This window comes from Aspergillus luchuensis, chromosome 4 (assembly GCF_016861625.1).
Source record: "Aspergillus luchuensis IFO 4308 DNA, chromosome 4, nearly complete sequence".
Classification (NCBI taxonomy): Eukaryota; Fungi; Ascomycota; class Eurotiomycetes; order Eurotiales; family Aspergillaceae; genus Aspergillus; species Aspergillus luchuensis.
Genome location: NC_054852.1, coordinates 1767297 through 1786647, shown reverse-complemented (window position 1 = coordinate 1786647; position 19351 = coordinate 1767297). Strand labels below are relative to the sequence as shown.

The window sequence follows — 19351 nt, the reverse complement described above, 5'->3', positions numbered from 1 at the left end:
GGGATCCATCATCATCCCATGGTTGACAATCTCATACATGACTCTTTCACTACTAAGTAGATAAACAGATAGACAACAACAAACCTTATAACTTTATTCAACATCTGATCTATTGATTTGGGGGAAATAGTAAGTGAAAAAGGCACACCACCAAGTGACTCAGAAATAGCAACCAACTAACTAAAGTAGCGACGTACTAGATAGGAACAAAATGATCCATCCCATCCTCCTGAATCTTTTGAAGTGGGCCTGCAAGGATGTTTCAGGAGAGAGACTGAGAGACTGAGAGAGACGAGAATATGATGCGCCCCCCTGACAGGCTACAGCATGCGGTGACTGATCACACACACACCTCATCATCCACTCACTTCCCTCCAAGATGACATGCAAGGCACCGGGTAAGTACTCGAGGGTAGGTATGCCAACTCTTGGTAAATTTTATTCATTTTTTTTTTCCTTCCTTGATTGATACTATTATTATTCTTTCCTTGTCTCAGGTGGTCGGTCGGATGATTTGACAGCCCAGCCCGAGGGTTTAGCGAAGAGGCGCGTGCTCTAACTCACTCACTAGTACATAATACTTACTACTTATCACCTTTTCTCTTGATGGTATTGGTTCATTTTTCTTTGCTAAATTGTCTTTTCTGTATTTTGGTTTGTATTTTCTCGTAGTACTATTCGATGGTTGCTATTTTTTGACGCGAAGGATGACGAAGTCCCCCCCTGGCCTGTTAGCAGGTCAGACAAACAACAGTCTGGAACTCTCCCTGCTTCGGGTGGATTGTTTCGGTTCCCCCTGACACTCAACTAACTACGTAGCTCATTTTACTACGGAGTACTTAGTATCTATCTAGTCATAAAACAAGACGTGTCAATAATCCATAACTCCCCTCCCCCCCGGGTTCATTTCATTTTATCTCTCTCGTCTATCAATCAATCAACCCATCAATCGCTATGAGTCTCAAAGAGCCGACAAATCCACATCAGCTTGCAAAAGAAGAAAGAAAATTAAAGTAAAAAGCAGAATACTTCCCATAGATACATACAAGTCCGTCCCATCATGACCAAACAACAACGCTGGGGAATATACAGAGTCCGTTTAATGCAGCAAAGAATCAGCTAGTCCCTCCCTCCACCCATTTTCCGGTTTTACCTCTTCCCGTCGTAAGTCCTTCTCGGGTAGAAGTAATTTTAGTGTCTCTCTCTGTCCGTCCATCCTTTCGCAACCTCACTTTCCTCCATTTAGAAATCGCTCCGGAATCATAGGCATCGGGGGCGGCACCGCGGCGCTCGAGCTGTCCCCCTCGTCTTCATCTTCGTCCATTTCGTCCTCAAGCTCTTCCGGGTGACTACCAAACCAGAAACCCGTCAGTATACCAGACACCATGACAAATTCCACAGCCCCATTCTGGAAAACGAGGGGGCAACTTACGCAAGGAGCTCCTTAATGTTCCGCATCTCATAGTGCTTCTTCCGATGCTGCTCGAACTGGCGATGCTTTTCCTCGGCTTCGCCCGCCGTCATCAACGTATCTCCACCAGACTCCGTCTCGCCATTCAACTCGCCAGCCCCGACTACAACGTGCTTCCCGCCCCGATGTGAGTCATTGCTCAGGCTTCGTTCGCGCACGATCCGATCCGCATCTCCCATGTGCGCATCACCGCCATACTCCTCAGCCTCGCCCAGCTCCAACTCCGGAATATCATCCTCTGCGATCGCCTTCTTGTGCGCCTTCTTCGTCTTGTCCAGTTCGTCCACCACCACCTCTTGCGCATCAATCAGACTTTCCTCACCCGCCAGCTCGTCTTCATCCTCGGCGGGGTCATAGCGCGGCGCATAGGGAGTCTTCGGTTCATCGATCTTCATCTTGGCCGTCTTCTCCTGCTCAGTCAGATACAGGTTGGCTTCGTCCCACTTCAGGCGAGGCGAAGACTCTTCGTGATGACCGTGGATGCTGGCAAGAGATTGTCGTCGCGACGAAGACCCGGGGCGAGTGTTGGATGACGACCGACGCCGACCGGCATTCTGAAGGGTGTTCTGAAGCGTGATTTCTTTGGTGTCCGTAGAGTCGGCCGAGGTCGAAGGGATCGTCAGAGTAGCGTGAGCATGCTGCGCGACCTGAGGAACGTGAGAGCTGGAGTTTTTCAAGATACCTGCTGTCCGATTAGCGACCAGACGTAGAACAGGGATGATCGCACGAGGTTTGTTTACCCTTGGGTCGCTTGTGTGCATCCTCCATATGGTGAGACATGATCGCCAAGCGCACCGAGATCAAATCGGGTAGTCGAGATGTATAGATGAAATAAGACAGAAAGTTGGTAAAGTAAACAGCAGCGACCGCTGTAGAAGGAAAATAAAGTATGAGAAAATTGAAGGAGGGGAAAAGCGGAAAGGAAGGGGAAAAAAGATAAGAAAGCGGATCAGATGCGCAATAAATGCGACCCGAAAGAAATTAAATGAGCTAAGGGAAAGAGAAAATTCAATGAGATAGTCAGCTGCAAGTGCCCGAAGGGAAAGGCAGTAAGTAGCTGAGGCTGAGCTGGCGACAAGAAACACAGGAAGGAGGCCTGGATGAGGCGGGGGTGGGATTCCTCAGCCTCTGGCGATGAGCCCGACAAATGAGGGCGGTGGCACGGTTGCTGATGATGAATCACGTTCGCGCGGTCCAGCTGGATCTGATGATTACTTGGTGGCTCGATTCACTTTCTCTTTTTGTCTTTGCTTAGCAAGAACAGGAGGGGTACGAAAGGGGTAAAGGAGCAAGAGGAAAAAGGGGTCAGAGAGTAAGGCGACCAGGAGATGCTTCAGTTGGGTTGACAGTTCTTGTAACAGAAACATAGAAAGAGACAGAAGGAGCAGAAGAAGTAAATGCAAACAGACAGCCAGCCGTGACCTGGCACGTGGGGCTGCCCGTCGATGACGTCGCAAGCATCCGAGGGGATCTGTTGTGCTACTCTCCCTTCTTCACCTCACCTCTCAAACTGTCCGAGATCGACTGTCGACTCCCGACCCACTACGTGGTTGCTACCTGACTACCTGACCCCATCAACGTTGCATAAAGCTGCTTGTATTCTGAACCCTGGTGGACCGGGTTTTCCTGCGTCCCTCCAGTTGCGGTCCGAGATGCTAACGAACTACAAAGCGTTTCTACACTCCCGTCCTTGTCCCGGTATGCGATAGAACTCCAAGAGCCCGATTCCTTCGTCCCCCGTAAAGATGCGACGACTCACCAGCATGACAAAATAAAACCAAAGAAACAAAATGGTAGACGAACAAGTGATCGAATAGCAGAATGCCGCCCCAAGCACAAAAAAGAGGTGTAAGTGTATAGGGGAATCTCATGACCCTGCCCAGCTCCGTGAAAGACGAAGGACATCCCGCAGAAGAGTAGCATAGCAAAATACAACAGCCAAGGGTAAACCGGGGAGAACACCGTCCATCCAGATCTGTCAAACAGGATAGCAATAGATCTGCGCGTCTGCACCAGGATTAGTTGCGTAAGTAGACCCGCGCCGGATGCCAAAAATCGGCAGGTCGTGAATGGTATCAATATCATAGAAAGGGGTGAGAAGGAAAAAAGATATAAGTCCTAAAGATGATCACAAGCACATGCTCGCAAGCAATAAATGAAAGAACCGAATCGAAAGTAAGGAAAGTACTGAGTATGAGTAGAACTGCAAATAAAAGGAAAAAAAGGATTTATGCAATAGACTCGAACTCCTCCCGCTCCCGAAGTCGGTTGCGCGCAAGTTCGTCCCCGCCATTGGCCGACAACTGCATCCAGTGCAGTGCCAGGCACATGCTCTGCGGGTCAGACTTGGAATCCTTGTCGCGGCGGTACATCATTTCAGCCTTGAATGTGTCTCGCAGCAGTGTGAGTGGTAGGGTTACCCGCGGGAGGAGTTCAGGGTGGGTAAGGTAAAGAATGGCCAGTTCCCGCTGGGCAACTGGATTGCCTTCCTTGGCAGTGATAATCCACATGCCCGCAGCATCCTCGAGGGCGTGTCCAGGCCGGGGTGTATGGTCGTAGCCAGGCGGATGGCGCCGACTGAATTCTTGAGATACAATGTTATCGGCGATTTCGACCATGCTATTGCAGATCTCGTCCTTGAGGCTCAGCGCCGCCAAGCCAAACTGTAGAAATGCAGTCCCGCTGTCAGTCTTGTTTAACGTCTCCGAAGGAACAAAGGCTGAGATGAACTGCAAGTCACGGAAAAGGGTCTTCGGCTTCACTTCAAGGAGGAGGCTGCGAAGAGCATCCACAATCTGATTCTCGGTAGGTGCACAATAATCAGAGGGCCGGGAGTCGAAAATGACAGACTCGGCCGCAGGAGTCGTCGGTGTATGAGAGGATTCCTGGGCATGAGTCCGCTTGGCATCAGACTCGGAGAAGCTATGACGGGCGCTTCTCTTGTTCTGGAGCCCGGGAGTACGACCTCGCGGGCAGGAGGGCGGCTCAGTTGCACTGAATGGGCTTGCATCATCGTTATCGGAGTTCAAAGATGCAACAACAAGCGCCCGCAGATCCCGCAACGCCTTCAGCTTGATAAATGGGTTCCCATGTCGCGAGAAGACTTCTATGAGGCGTCGAAAGACAGTACCGTACGAGAAGCGCTGCGTTTCATCTGACTGCATAGAGTTGTCAGCGGCAGATGCAGACGGTGTCTCGGCATCCCCGGTTGTTGATCGATCTGCAGACTCCAGCGATCTGCTTCTCCGACGGTCCGACGGTGTGCGCTGGAGAGAATGATGAACGAATCGCTCATCACACTCGGTGTAAAATTGCTGGATGCGCGCGCGTTTCTTCATCTGGGTTCGGATTCTTTTCTGTTCCAGTGCATTTCCAAACCAAGCGTCTGTCTCACTTCCACAGCTCCACACCGGGGAGCCCAAGTCACTCAAGAGCAAGCTCGTCAGGGTCTGTTTCAGGCCGTCCAAGAAAGCTCCTTTGCTCTGCGTTTTGCGATCATTGCGACGTGACGGCTGGACACCGTTATCGCTGAACATAGAGGGGGGTCGGGAATATAGGCTGGAAGCACTTGGTGCATAGTGTGCGGGTTGTGGTGTTGACCAGAATGTGCTGAGCGAATCGCCGGTAGTAGTTGAGGCAGCCCTTCCTGGGGACCCGCCGCCGATTGAAGAGGCGTCTGTGATCGAGGGCTCCCGAGGGATTTTCCACTTATCGGACATCAGACTCTGGAAAGAGGACTTGGAGCTCAGCGGAGGTAGGTCCTGCGTAAACCTTGAAGTGTCTGATGGACGAGTAGTAGTCCCGTGGACTGGCGAGGCATGTGGCGTGTCTTCACTGGAGATATTGAACGGTCGCATGCTTGAGGAGAGGCTTAGGAAGCTTCGGTTACTGGAGCCCTCGTACATGGCCCGCTCTTTGTGATACAGTTCGCTGGACCACAGCACCGGGGTTTCGGCCATGGTCTCGCCAACGAGTCGATTGATGCTTGTCTTTACCTCGTAGCAGAACCGGTGGATTCGCTCCTCACCTTTGCAGAAATTGTCGATGTTGTTGTGAGAGAGCCATTTGCGAATCAAGTCCACCTGTTCGTCCGACAGCTTGTTGGGACCGCCTTGACTGCTCGGTGCCTTCATGATATTCATGACTTGCAACTCTGGTTTCTGAAGAAGGGAGTTTCCGAAGGGTCTCATGCTGCTGCGAGACCGGCCATCGCTCGGTGCTTGTCTGTAGAGGCGAGCAGAGTAGATCATAGTCTTCAATGCCAGTGCGACATGTTTGGCATCTTCGTACCTCATCGAGTGCTTTACATCAGTCATGTACCACATCTTGTCTCGAAGCTTAGCCACAGTGGCCATCAAGTCCTTTACGGATCTCTGCACCCGTTGCACATGCCTGTTGAGGGCAACGAGATCAGTTTCACACCGTTCAATAACCGCCCGTGAGGTAGCAAGTGAGCGGACACACGATGCATGCATGGGCTCGAGGATCCACGAGTCGTCGACGCGTCGAGAGGGAGAGTTTGCAACGCTGCGGACAAGCTGTCGGCCGGCATTCCACCAGTAGTGGGCCCCGATGAAATCAGAGTCATGATGGCAGTGTTCCATGGCCCTATCAAACTTTTGCTTTAGGGATACATGGGTTTCTTGGGATACGTCATAAGTATCTATGAAACCATACTCTGCAGCATCATCGGCGGGGTTATCTTGAATCAGTTTCACAATGGCTGTTTGGAGAGCTTCAGAGTTGTCTTCCATTCCCAAGGTGGTGGACTGAACGTCGTCCACAGAATCGTGCTCCGGAAAACTGGGCGGGCCATTATCGGGGAAAAGACCCCAGGTCAAGCATCTTCCATTTCGGCTCATGGAGAAGATGGTCCATTCTTCAGCTGCAGGTGGTTCCAGAGTTGCACGACCATCAGGCTCGCTTAGATCTGACAACTCGAAGCGGATCCTGTCAGCATTGCGGCTCATGCAATTCTCCGGTAGCGACAGAAAGGCCATGTCAGAAGCAAATAATCTCTGGTCCTGGAGGGCGTGAATGGACATGTTATCGGAAGGAGGCCGGAAAAATCCTGGCTCAATGATAGACGCTATAGAGCGATCTGACCGAGCGGCCAAAGAACCAGCAGGGGAGGAAGGCATCCCAGAAGACGAGAGCGGGGAATTGCATGTAGAAGCGGTTGTCCTAGGGAATAGAGCATTCAGCAGGGTTAAGATGTCAGCAGCGGAGAGCATCAAGAATGCAGCAGGCGATTCCCGGCTGCTGATAGCTGTCGCGCGGGAAGAGGTTTGTATTCCGAAGACGTTCCTGCGAGGGTCGGCATGGTCGAACCGGCAAAGCATGCTCTCAACGTGCCTTCTCACCGTGGGACGAGCCATAGAATAGTGGTTCCTACAAGGTGCGTTAGCGAATGCTCTAGATAAGGGCTTCACGTAGTGACTGGACAAAGGGACAACGGACATGGAATGAAGGACGGCAAAGACTTGCGAGTAGGCACGGAGTCCGACCTGTCCGAGGAGCTTCTCTCTAGCATCTTTTCTGATATGGAAGTCAAGCAAGAGACCGTGTGCCTGGACATAGTGTTAGAGTAGGAGCTTTAAAACATCTGGGTGAGCCTTCTCATACCTCAGGGTAGGTCAGTGCGCTATAGAGGAATTTTGCAAAGAACCACTGGACAAACAAGAACTCAAGGAAACGGTCACGACCGTCCTGACGTTCGAGTTTCTGCAAAATAGCACTGCTCAATTGCATCACCGCATGCGGAAGCCCTCCATCTGGGTCATCCAAAAGCTGGAACAATGCATCTACTGCAGAAGCAAAAAATTCCTCGGCCACATCGGTCTTCAAGGGGTCGGGAGGCTCTGTACCAAAACTCATGCCAGGGGGAGTTTCTACATGTTCCAGGAGAAATGCGCCGGTTTGCAGGATATCCATGAGATAGAGCTCAAATTTGGGCTTCGCTTTCCATTCACTGTTTGTGGCCCAGGAACCTAAAATGTGGCCGAGTAGAGGATCGTACTTGATGCCGCCATCGGATACAAGTTTTGCAAAGACAGACGACCAAACATCCAAGCGGAGCTGTGCTTCCGGGGCATCTGAATCCAATGGGGACGCATAAACGTTGAACAGCAGAGTAGACAGGGCATCCGTACGCTCAAAAGTCAAGGCGCGATCTTTAAGGGAAGAGGCAGAAGAGCGCTTTGAAAAGGAGGCATGAGTCCGGGAACGGGATGCAGGTGGTGGGAATGACATCTCACTGGGATCGCTTGCAGCGCCCGCAGATGATATCAAGGCCGTCAGTTGGCCAGGAGTCAAGGCTCTTATCCTCTCCAAGATGAATTGAGGATCGGTACGGGCCAAATGTAGAATTTCCAAAAGATCGGACCTAGATTGGGGACTCAACTGAAGGAAAAAGTCCGGGGAACGGTCCACGGAGGACTCGCGGATGGGCGACCATTCTTCCAACGGATCCTGCCGGTGAAAGTTGCGCCGGAAAGCGGAATCGCATGATTCCTGGAGGTCTACCAGGGTATGATAGAGAGCAACAAAATTGGGCTTATCATCGTGTTTAAGGCGGTCGACCAAGCCTCGTTGGACGATTGAACTGACGCGGACGAAGCGCGCCGAAATCCCCATTGAAACCTTAAGGGCATGGAGACGGTGCTCCAAAGTCTTCCGACGACTCTGATTATGATGATTTTGACGATAACGAACGGCCAACTCCTCAAAGGATACCTTGGGCAGCTCCGTAGGCAGGGCGCCATGGTTGTTTTCCTGGGACTGTCCATCCTGGGAGCAGACGGGGCTTGCGACACGCGAAATCGGGCGATCCAAGTCGCCAGACTCACCTATGGTGCGACCCGCCATTGCGTCGGGAGAAAAGAGCATGGGAGACATGCTAGAAGTCGCAACCGGAGTGGAAGATTGAGGCGCGGCCTCACATGGTGTAGTTGCCTGAACGGATGAGGGAATCAAGCCTGACGAGCCAGAAAACAAGGCCGAGCCGTTAGCACGTAGTTAGTCGGGCTGGGTGGCTATACTATTGGGGAAAGGACAGCAATCGATCGCATGAAGAAAGCCAATATCGATGCGTAGGACAGGGGGGGCAGGCGATTCGGCAAATTAATTTGCCAATTAAGTGGACGCGCACAAAATGACCCGAAAGGAGTAAACGGAGGAAGACAGAGCGAAAATATGGGACAGAAAAGAGTCGAAATCGAAGAAGAAGAGAAGAAAAAAAAGAGAGCCGTGCGCGCACATACAGGTCACATAAGCCAAGGTGGATGAAAGAGCATCGGATTGGGCATCGAACATGGTGTTGCCATGGGCAGTCGTCTCCTGGACACTAGGCCGAGACGAAGACAGCTGAGGTTGCAAGATGCCCCCGGCGCGAGAAGCTCCCTCACTAGCGCATGGTCCTCCTAAAGGAGAGGCGGTAGGTGAGATTCGGTCCTCATGGGGGGAATCCAGATGGTGATGAATGGCGGACACGATGGAGAGCTCCAGGATGGGAGAGGGGACGGCGAGAAGATGGGGACGGTGGTAGTAGTGGTGGGAGGGGATGGTTGTTGGTGGTGGTGGTCTTGGTAGAGGGTTGAGGTGGGTGAAGAGAAGGACGAAGGAAGAAAGAGTAGTAGAAGAGGAAGAAGGGTCAAAATAATAAAAAAAAGGCAAAGTGGGAAAACTAGACACACGCAGAGAGAAAAGAGAGAGGGAGGGGAAGTTAGAGCAGAGGGTGATGGAGTGTGCGGTGGTGGTAAGTAGGTAAGTAGTAGTAAGTAGACGTAGTAATGGTGGAAGCAATACTACGAATGAAAGTGGGCAGGATAATAACAATAATGAGGACGACCGATGGAGGGGGGTAGATTGCAGAAAATGGAGAAATATAATCCACTCCCACACACTATTTCGGGGACATATACCAGGAAGGTGGGAAATAATAATAATAAAAATAAAGAAAAAACTAAGCACCGAAACAAATAATGGCCAACAGTGGGATAGCCAGTGAGTCAAGTCAGCTACCAAATAAGTACAGTATAAGTAAAGTAGTAGAAGAGGGATTCGAATGAGGGAAGAATAGTAGTAGAATAGGAATAGTTGAATGATTCACAGGCTGATAAACTCCGACCTCGTCCGGATAAGGGAGGGACAACTGGCTGACTTGGCCGTGGGCGGGATGACATGCAGACACAGACAGACACTCCTCAAGGAACTAACAGAATAATAATCAGAAAATCTAAAAAAGAAATACGAAAAAAAATAATATTGTTAAAAAAAATCAAAAATCAAAAATCAAAGTCCAGTTACTAACGAGGAACTCCCGTGGGCAGTATTACTCCTACACGGCTAGCGGATGCCAGCAAATCGAACGATCCGGAGGGGAGGGGGCGAAAGGGAAAGCAAGTCAGAGCAGGATGGAAAAGAGTGGTTGGTCAGGCTGTGTGACTGGCTGGTCGGCTGGATAAAGGAAAAGAAGGCGTGGATTTGTTGGCGGTGACTCGAATCGGCCGCTTGCAGGGACCGATGAAGCTGCAGGGTGAGGCAAGAAAATAAGTTCCTTTTTTTTTTTTTATTTTCCTTTCTCTTTTTTGACTTATTCGTCAACTTGTACCTTGCTTGGGGACCGGGGCGGGAGCAGGTACATTATTTACTAACTCTCCATTACTTCCCATCCAGTTTCTGCAGCCCAGACGGCTGACCTGTCCCGGTCTGGGGAATTCAGTAAATTTACGTATGTATCTAACTAAGTAGTAAATTCTCTGATGCTATGAGGGAAACACCTGAACAACTTAAATCAAGTCAAGTAAGTAGCAAACATCCTGTAAATATCGACTGACCCTCAAACATTACCCCCATCAGTGAGTGTGGAAGATAAGTAGTAGTAGTGGTAAGTAGATAGATAGATAGTACGGAGTAGACGAGACACGAAAGCAAACCCGGTCAGATCCCCAGCAGGCCAACGAAACAGCAGAGAAACGGATGAGAAACCGGACTAATCCTGATACTGTTTTCCCTTTTCCTTAGCTTTTTCTCTCCCCTACCGAACGAACTAAACTTCCGCCCGGAACGAAGAAAAGAGGACAGCAAGAGGGCGCGAAGAGAGACAAGACAGACAGAGAGAGAGCGAGAGAGCGAGAGAGCGAGAAATTCCTTGATGAGCTGGCAATGCATGCATGCATGACGGACCCTCCGTCGGGAGCCACTGATTTGTTGGCCGCCCCCCTTACTGTGTTGGCCCGACTAGTCAGTAGAGTTATGGGCTCAGCCTGTCTGGTCTTGTTTCCCATCCTCGGTCAGGACTCTCTGTCACTCTCACTTTCTGTCTGTGGGTGTCTCGTCTCTTTTACTGAACTGATCAGCTGTACATGGGAGGGGAAGAAGGGCGAGGGGGAGGGTGACTGAATGAGTAAGAACTTGATGGAGTGTGGGTGGACTGAAATGGAAAGTCTAGCTAGTATGTACTAACTAAAAGGTAACCTGCAGGTCAGACACTTTTCTTCGTAACCCCATTAGAGTAAGCAAAGCAAAGCAAAGCAAAGCAAAGCAAATGTTCCGGATCAACTCACTAATAACGATGATTGACTGCATCTTGAAACCCCCAAATAATAACCCCATCCATCCATAATCCTCCTCCTCCTCCTCCTCCTCCTCCTCCTCCTCCTCATCATCATAAACAAGACTAACTAATCTAGTAAGAGAATAAGTTGACGGTCCCTCCCGTCCCAAAGTTGATTTGTGGCTCCGCGGCACTAAGCCCCATCGGGCGCGACAACCAGCAACCCCCCACCTGCACGTGTTCATCTGCCACTTGCCCAGCTGGGTTCCCCCCTCTAGTCCCAATTGGGGCTTAGACCACAACCAGCAGATGGAAGCTGGTGAGGAGGAGGATGATGATGATGATGATTCACTACACTACCCATTCCGGAATAACAATCAACATTCCGTTAACGAACCAAATATAATGTTAAATATAAAAAATCCTTTTCAATTTTGATTTCCAGTCTTATTTACATGATGCAGGTAAGCGCGTTTTTTTTCAGCTTCCATGCCTCGGATTGCTGTTGCCCGCTTCAGCTCCCATGTTCATCCAGTCATTGAATCGATAGGATGGATGGATGGATGGATCTCACTTGCCATTGTCTGGACTACCTGTCTCTCTATTTCTCTTGAGTGGGCTACTGGTAAATACAATTCCAAGTTGTACGTAGCTGGAGGAAAAAAGACACAGTGGACGCGCATACACTCACTCACTCAACCCAGACGCGCAGCTGGTCTAGACGCTGTTCTATCCCATCCACCCACCCCACTTCCCATATCCATCATATCCATGATATTCATCCAGGCTGGACTGGACTGGACTTACGACGACAACAGCCATCATCATCACCACCACCACCACTCATCTACCTAGAAACTCTACGATGGATAGTAGTGCCATGTACGTAGTATGCATGTACGCAGACAAAGTAGGTCCCCGAGAGAGGTGCATCTACCCGGGTTCTGAAGTGTTTCCAATGCCAATCCCAGTGGTCAGGTCTGGGTCAGTTCATGTCATGTCATGTCAATGAGGCTTTCCCGCAGGCTGTGTGCTTGTTGTGTTGGCACCGCTCTGCACTGCGTTTTCCCCGATCTATTATTAAGATACCTTTTTTCTTTTCACTTTCCTCTCTCGCTCTTCGCTGTCTTTGGTCTCTATAATTCCCTGCTCCACTTTGCCCCGACAGTTTGCTCAGGAACATTTGTGATTGGCGATCCCTGCCGTATATGCAGTTCCCTTTCTGACTTGCTACTACCCCTCCGATCATCACCTCTAAACATCACATCTGCCCCTTCTCCTTCCCCTCCTTCCTGATGTATGGGATGAATATCCCGGACACATGGTCCCTGGTGTGATGGGGGCGATGAGATGAGATGAGACGAGAATACTTCCGTATAGATGCACCGTAGGAACCCGGTCAGGTAATGTTTCTCTCTCTTCTTTTTCTCTTCTCTCCGTGTTTCATCGAAACACAAAAACTCCCCTTGCCAGACGACACTATCCGACCAGTCCAGCCACCCACTCACCCGAGTCTGTGTCCGGTTGACAGGATGGCCAGACGTTGAGTATAAGGTCGACAAATGAAACACTAGGCAAGGAGGGACGGGGTAAATCGTAAAACTGAAAAGAAACGAAAAGAAAGCAAAGGAGAGACAGGAGACGCAGAGAAGGAGGGGTAAACACGTCCATTGGGGAACCAATCAACCCACTCAATTGGCCGACAAGACCACTCTCTTGGTCTGTGACTGATCTTTTCATTATTTCTTCTTCTAAACGCCGTGCTCCAAACACAACCGTAACCAGTCCCCTGGTTATGCGTTGTCCTTCCCGGGGGGCCAAACTTGCCAATCCCCGGCCACGGCTAGTTGCAGACCCATTTTTTGTCAGCCTCTTTCTGTCCCACCCGCGTGGCCACGCTGTTCAGCGTGTCTTTCAGACTGTCTTTCGAGACCTTAGGGAACCTATGGCGGCGCAACCCTGATGATTAGCCTTCCGATCAACAAGCATCCCTTGTGGGCCCACGTCTTACCGTTTCTTCAAGATTTCAATTAACCCCATCTTAGTCAGATCACTGCCATTCACCACCTGCTTGAACTCTTCCAGCTGCTCCGGCGGCAACGTTCGCTTTGTCCTCCCAGCTGTCAGAACGGCCAGGGTGCCCCCGTCCGCTCCCGGCCCACTCCCGGTCGGTTTGTGTGAGGATGACGAGGATGGGTGCCCCATGAAGGCATGGAGCGTCGAGCGCCCCAAACCACCAGCCGCCTGCGCTGGCTCCGCGGCGGCTTTCGGTTTCTGCCAGTAGGCTGTGGAGAACGGGTCAATAGGGAAGGTCACCGAGTCGGAAATGGTCTCCATCTTGTACGCCTGCAGCTCCGGGTCCACGCCATGTTCCTGCCATCGTATACCAGTGCTGACGGGTTCTAGGTCCCCGACGATGTGACGCCTCTTGCCATCAATAGGATGGTCCTCCTCGTCATCCAGGAAGCCATCCATGTCATCCTCTCCGTCTTCACTCCCTTCCTCTTCTTCCTCTGAAACCAGATCCTCGCCTTCCTCGGGCTCTTCCCACTCAGCTTCCGAGTCGTAGTCATAGTTTGTCTCCGGCAGCCCGCGGCGAAAGGGATTGCGCATCAACCGGCGGACAGATGACTCCGGTAGGCTCTTGCTATAGGTTCCCTGATATGGAGGCCGAACATCCTCACTGAATTTAAGTGATTTCATTCTCACTTGTCTCAGAAGATCGCGAGCTCTCTGGGCAGCTTCGGAGGTCTCTGACTGATCCGCAAGGTTCTGCATCTGTAAGAGGATCTGTTTAACTGAAGCGGGCAACCTTCCACGCCGTCGCTGGTATGGCATGAGCTGGAAGAGCTCGGAAGGACGAAATATCACAGGCTCATGCTTGCCATCCTTGGCATCTTTCAAGTAGGCATCAACTTTCTCCCGCGTATGCTGCAGAGCTTCGTTGTCACGCTGGAACCTGTGCGGTGGCGCAAATGTGGTATGCGACTGGAGGAAGAACTCTGGAAACTCGCGCTGGTAGTCAGATACTGTCGATCCGGAGTCAGGAGAGGGGTCATTCGAAGCGCCAGCGCCAGTAGTTTTGCTAGGAGAGAGGGTCGTGTTCGATGAGGATGGTTGCGCCGGGGTTTTCGGTTTCACAAAAAAGGAGTTCAGCTTCATTTGCGCCTGTTGCGTGTTAGATACCTGAATTCTGCATTCAGCCAGAAAATAAATTCAAACTTACTCTTTCTTTCTTCAGCTTCTCTTCCTCTTTCTTCAACTTCTCTTCCTCCTTCTTTCGCTTCTCTTCCTCTTTGGCAGCCTTTTCCTCCTCTTTCGCCTTCCGTTTCTCTTCCTTCTTCTTGCGCTCCTCTTCCTTTTCCGCTTCGCGTTTCTTCTTCTCCTCTTCCTTAGCTCGCTTCTCTTCTTCTTTTACCCGCTTCTCCTCTTCCTTTTCAGCCTCCCGTTTCCTCTTTTCCTCCTCTTTTTTAGCCTTCTCTTCTTCCTTCTTGGCCTTCTCCTCCTCCTTCTTCGCTTTCTCCTCTAGTTTCTGCCGCTCTTTGGCCTCCTTCTCCTGTTGCTTCGCCTCCTTACTGGCAGGCGACAACTTCCTCTTCTTCGCAGCCGGAGCAGTAGTCGTAGTGGCAGTCGAATCTCCAACAACCGTAGTCTTCTTCTCGTCCCCAGGACCACATGATTTCACTTGTGTATCCCGATTCTCCTTGTTATCATCTGTATCGACACGAGCATCTCCATCAACCTTCATCTCCACATCCGTAGTTGTAATCGCATTCGTATCATCCCCCCCTTTCGCAGCAGCCGTATCCCCATCGACATCCCCTATCGAGCGTTTCCTCGCCGGCGACCCAGACATAGAGATAGACGCGGGGTAGGTATTCGTATCCGACGGAGGAGATGATAGTGACGACAAGGACGAGCCAGCAGACGAGTGTGGCGAAGATGCAGGAGCGGTGGCGGTAGCAGTATCTGTCGACATGGCGGTACTTTCCGTTCCCGGGATGGTGTATGGTGGTATGAGCCGCGATAAGGATGAAAAAGATGGTGAATGACCTTATTGACGACTCAATGGACAATGAAACGATAATCTAATCATCCAGCGGAGAAGTGTAAGGCTGAGGCTGTATGTGGGTGGGTATCAAGAGGAAGGATGAGACAAAGGAGTATGATAACGATAAAAATAAATGGCACCTATGAGACTCCTCAATTCACAACTCAGTCAGTCTATCATCGTAACTTAATCACTTTAGTGAAAGAATCGCAGAGTGCGCGCGCATGCACAACCTCGTGCTGGAGGGTGCTTTGCAAGGGTTGGTTTAAGCTCACATCAGTGGCCGATAACCAGCCAGGTAGGTTTCAGGGTCATGAGAGGAAAATGAGCGGAAAGTATTAGGAGTGAAGTGAGGAAAGCCGGTGATCCAGAAGAGTGATCGATTGATGGGTCTCTTTCTGGCCGGCTGGACCGTGAGCTAGTTAGTTAGGTTAGGGGTCGTGCAAAGTGATAGACAGACAAGACAAGACAGACAGGCAACAATCGAGGCGGAGATTCCAGGCGTGGAAGAGGGAATCTTGGCGTCTGGTGAGGCCTGCCAGGTCGCCCGAAACGCGTTGTTAATTGATGTTCGCGACTGGGATTTCGCGTCCCGCACGTGTAGTGGATTATGTAAGGACCCCCTAGTTCACGACCACTAGATTTCTTAGCCCACCTTAGTTCATCTATCTATATCGCTGGAGCTTTTGCATGCAGAGTTCCTGTCTGTTAAATGTTGAATTTGGGTCTATTCGATGGTTGTACTGAGAGTGAAGCTACTGGTCCATTGGTTCACTATGCGCTGACTCCGCCTAAGTCCGTGCAAACTTACAACAGCTCTCCTTAATACCGTCTACTTCGCTATTGCGATCAAATGTGGTGATATGTACAATAGTATTATTATTACTTTGCTCATAGATCCATCGGACGCCAACTTGGTGCAAGGGGTGCGAGTTCAAGTAGCACGCAACCCTTACAGCACAGCAAAAAGCGCCAATAACATGCGGTGAGGGGAATAGAACAAGTTCAAGTCAATCAGTTGAGGGGCATCTTGCCATCGTGAAGCAAATCAAGGCTGGAGGGCATAGCAGGACCATTGCACCAGACATGGGATCCAAGCCCGAGTTTGCAGGACGAGACTTCAGGAAAAGAAAGGAAAGAGGCGTAGAGCTCGAATTCGATACGGACTGCATAGTCGATGCAGCGCCAAATATCAGTGTATGTGAAAGGAATAAGCCCAGCAATGAACAAGCCGCATCTCTAATCACTCAAATCGGGGTTCGCCACGAAAAGCCGGACATTGGTCATGGACGTCGTTCGATCATCGACACTGCCTCGGCGCCGCAGTTCATCCGCTTTCTTCGCCTTGTCGATCGCCGCAGAAGCCGCACTTGGTGCGGCCATGTCACTCACAGTGCCAAAGTACTCTTCGTGCTCACTACCAAAACTGTTTGTAGTAGCAGCATCATCCTTAATGGAGGCGTGGTCCTGCTCGGCTTCGTGGCTTTCAGCTGGTGGGTGCTCGGAGACATCAGGGAGGTCGGTCTTCTCATTAGGAGGCGTACTGGTGCTCCCCATCGTGCTCTGCGGAGTACGTTGGTAGCCACTGGGATAGCGAGAATTGCTACCCAGAGAACTGCGACCGCTACCGGTCCGGCGATAAGGGAAGCCTCGGTCACTGTGTGCATCCTCATCTGCATCACCGACCTCGTTCGCACTGAGTCGAACCGGGACAGTAGCGCCGACGAGTGTCGAGGGGGAGAACTCGGTGGTTCCCTTGCCGCCGTGCTTGTTCTTGCCGCTTCCAAGGGTACCCGTGCGCCCGGCGCCTGCGCCGTGGACTTCCAGGTACGCCCGCTTCTTATCGACCAGCTTCTGCGCCCGTATCCGAGGATCCTCGGGCTGTGCCCGGTCACACCATACTGTCGCTTTTTGTCTCCGCATCAGAGCCACATAACCCAGCTGAGCATTGGCGGAGCGGGACGAAGTGCTGCGGCGAATATCTGTCTGTGGGTTACCGCCGTAGTTAACATTGCCGGTGGAGGTCGTAGATGTGGTCGCACTCGATAACCGCCTGGAAGGGGGGTAATTGGGTGGACCGGTCATCGTATGATGTGGTGAGGGTCCCGCAGAGTATGCCTGCTGCTGTTGTGCCATGTAGGGTAACACATGGGAGGAAGAGGTTCGCCGGCGGTTGTGCGCAAGGGAGGCGGCCGATGGATGGGGAGAAAGCTGCTGGTGGTGAGGCCCGTCATAGGCCTGATAGGGAAAGCCGGAATGCATTCCGGCAACTGGTTTGCGAGCCGGCGGCGGCTGATGATGCATTGGGAGTCGATAATCGGTCATGCTGGGCTGTTGTAGCTGCACACCAGCCATCTAGGCAGAGCTCGATCGGTAAACGAGGGGGGGAGACGAGGAACTGTGATGACGGTTCCCACTGCGGGTGGCGGCGGAGATTGCAGGGGTAGCCACAGAGATAGATGAAACAAGATTGTAGTGAAGCGTCGACCAGTGATCCCCGCGGTTTCTGGACAGGAAAGGGAAAGTCGTAGATCGTGTGGGAGAGTGGTTTTTGAGGATCAATGAGCGGCCAGCGGCTGGGTTGTCGTACCGGACAGGCAACCGATTCCGAGGCGCGAAGAAAGGGAGAGGGACCGACCCAGCTGATACAATGGGAATGTGGTATCGGCGCTAGAATAGAAACGGCCTCTACCAAGAGGTTGCAAGCGCTTCAGAAGAGGCGGGCGCTTGAGTTGTTAGGGAGAGAGAGAGAGAAGAGGGGAGTGAATAAGATGACGCTGGCAGTGGTAGTGTTGGAGTAGCGGTGCTGAGAGAGTGCAAGACGCAGCAGACAAACAGACTCGCTCAGTCACTCATGCACACGAGGGCTGGCAGTTGGCGGGTACCCAATATTACCAAGTCACACCTGCAGGGGACATTGATAAAGCCGTGACCCGGGCACTACTTTAAGACCGACGCTTAACAGAAGGTACTAAGCAAGAAGTAGTAGTAGCAGCAGCAGCAGCAGCAGCAGCAACAGTAGTAGTAGGAGACAGTGCTGACGCCCGGAATCCAACCGCACAAGTCACTCACACAGTCACTTTTCAGTGTCTCTGTCTTGTGATAAGAGTTATCTCTGGCAGTAATTGATCACAAGGCGATCGAGGCAGACCAGGTAAATAAAGCAATGAAAAGAGGGAAGAGAAAGAGAGGCGGGGTTGAAAGGACTGGAGACGAGCGAAATGAAGGGAAAATGAACGAACGGTTGAACAACGGACTTTGGAGGCGATCGATCGGGAAAAGAAGATGGGAGAAAAGAAAGAGGAGCGTGAACTTTGGTTCTGAAAAACCCAGTTGTGACCGTCAGACGGGGTGGTACCGAATACGACCCTCCGGTACAAGGTACCATTGATACCGCCCCTTACGGAACCTCCAGGCAAACAATGGAAAGTACCTGCACAGCCACAGATGCACCAGGGATGGATGGGCCCTGTAGACAAGGAAATGCAGGCAATCGACCCAGAGAGCTACGAATCTATCCTAAAGGGAGCTTGGGGAAGCTCCCTTTCTCCTTTTGATTTGCGCTGTCTATCTTCCGATGTCTCAAAAGCAACACCCTGTTAGCGCGCGATAAGCTGTAAGACACGATCGTCAGGAGACATCATCTTACTGCGCCACACCACGCACGTGGGCCAGGAAGGTATCATTGATACATCGACGATACCGGCCAGTGATACCGCACTAGGCAATCGCGGGAGATACCGTCGGTCAATGATACGGTACCTTACTACCACAAGGAACCGGATTGTACCAAAACCAGACAGCAGCAAATTAATGACGTCTATTACCCCACTGCTGAAACATCCGGAAGGCCGGCAGCACTGCAATTCTTTCTGATGATTTGGGGCTGAGGAGATGGGGAAGGACAAGATAGAGGGGTTGTTTCACTGAGGTAGTCATGCATTGACGTATAACGGGCGCAGGAAGGCAAACCGAAGACGGTCAGAGGGGATCGGAGTGACCGGTTAGGCCGAGAGGTTAGGGAGGCGAGAGAGGGAGAGAGAGAAGGGGGGTAGTAGGTAGTAACTCTACACTACAGTTGGTTGCATTCGATCAAGGTACTTACAAAATACTACTAGTTACTACCGGGGAGACTTCGTAAGCACAGGAAGTACTTCTTCTTCTTCTACAGTTGGTACAAGTTGGTAAAAGTGGGTATTATTCCCAGGTATTCAAGCAGTCTTTGTTCATAAAAGAGAGATTTTCTTGCTCACAAATTACCGCAGCCGGATAC

General features: G+C 51.2%; 4 protein-coding genes across 4 annotated transcripts; all 4 read right to left on the bottom strand.

The window, feature by feature from the left end:
* Window positions 1–1228: 1228 nt before the first annotated feature.
* On the bottom strand, window positions 1229–2232 carry AKAW2_40647S (PP1-complex regulatory subunit GLC8; the record flags this gene model as incomplete). The annotated part of the gene is made up of 2 exons (XM_041688999.1): window positions 1229–1349; window positions 1433–2232. The coding sequence occupies 2 exons, from the start codon at window positions 2230–2232 to the stop codon at window positions 1229–1231; spliced, it is 921 nt and encodes a 306-aa protein (XP_041542727.1).
* Window positions 2233–3699: 1467 nt separating this feature from the next.
* AKAW2_40646S (uncharacterized protein) lies at window positions 3700–8785 on the bottom strand (the record flags this gene model as incomplete). The annotated part of the gene is made up of 4 exons (XM_041688998.1): window positions 3700–6862; window positions 6932–7041; window positions 7097–8448; window positions 8734–8785. The coding sequence occupies 4 exons, from the start codon at window positions 8783–8785 to the stop codon at window positions 3700–3702; spliced, it is 4677 nt and encodes a 1558-aa protein (XP_041542726.1).
* Window positions 8786–12870: 4085 nt separating this feature from the next.
* On the bottom strand, window positions 12871–15006 carry AKAW2_40645S (putative chromatin assembly factor 1 subunit A; the record flags this gene model as incomplete). The annotated part of the gene is made up of 3 exons (XM_041688997.1): window positions 12871–12970; window positions 13039–14195; window positions 14254–15006. 3 exons carry the CDS (start codon window positions 15004–15006, stop codon window positions 12871–12873), a joined length of 2010 nt encoding a protein of 669 aa, XP_041542725.1.
* Window positions 15007–16317: 1311 nt separating this feature from the next.
* AKAW2_40644S (uncharacterized protein) lies at window positions 16318–17433 on the bottom strand (the record flags this gene model as incomplete). The annotated part of the gene is made up of 1 exon (XM_041688996.1): window positions 16318–17433. One exon carries the CDS (start codon window positions 17431–17433, stop codon window positions 16318–16320), a length of 1116 nt encoding a protein of 371 aa, XP_041542724.1.
* Window positions 17434–19351: the final 1918 nt, after the last annotated feature.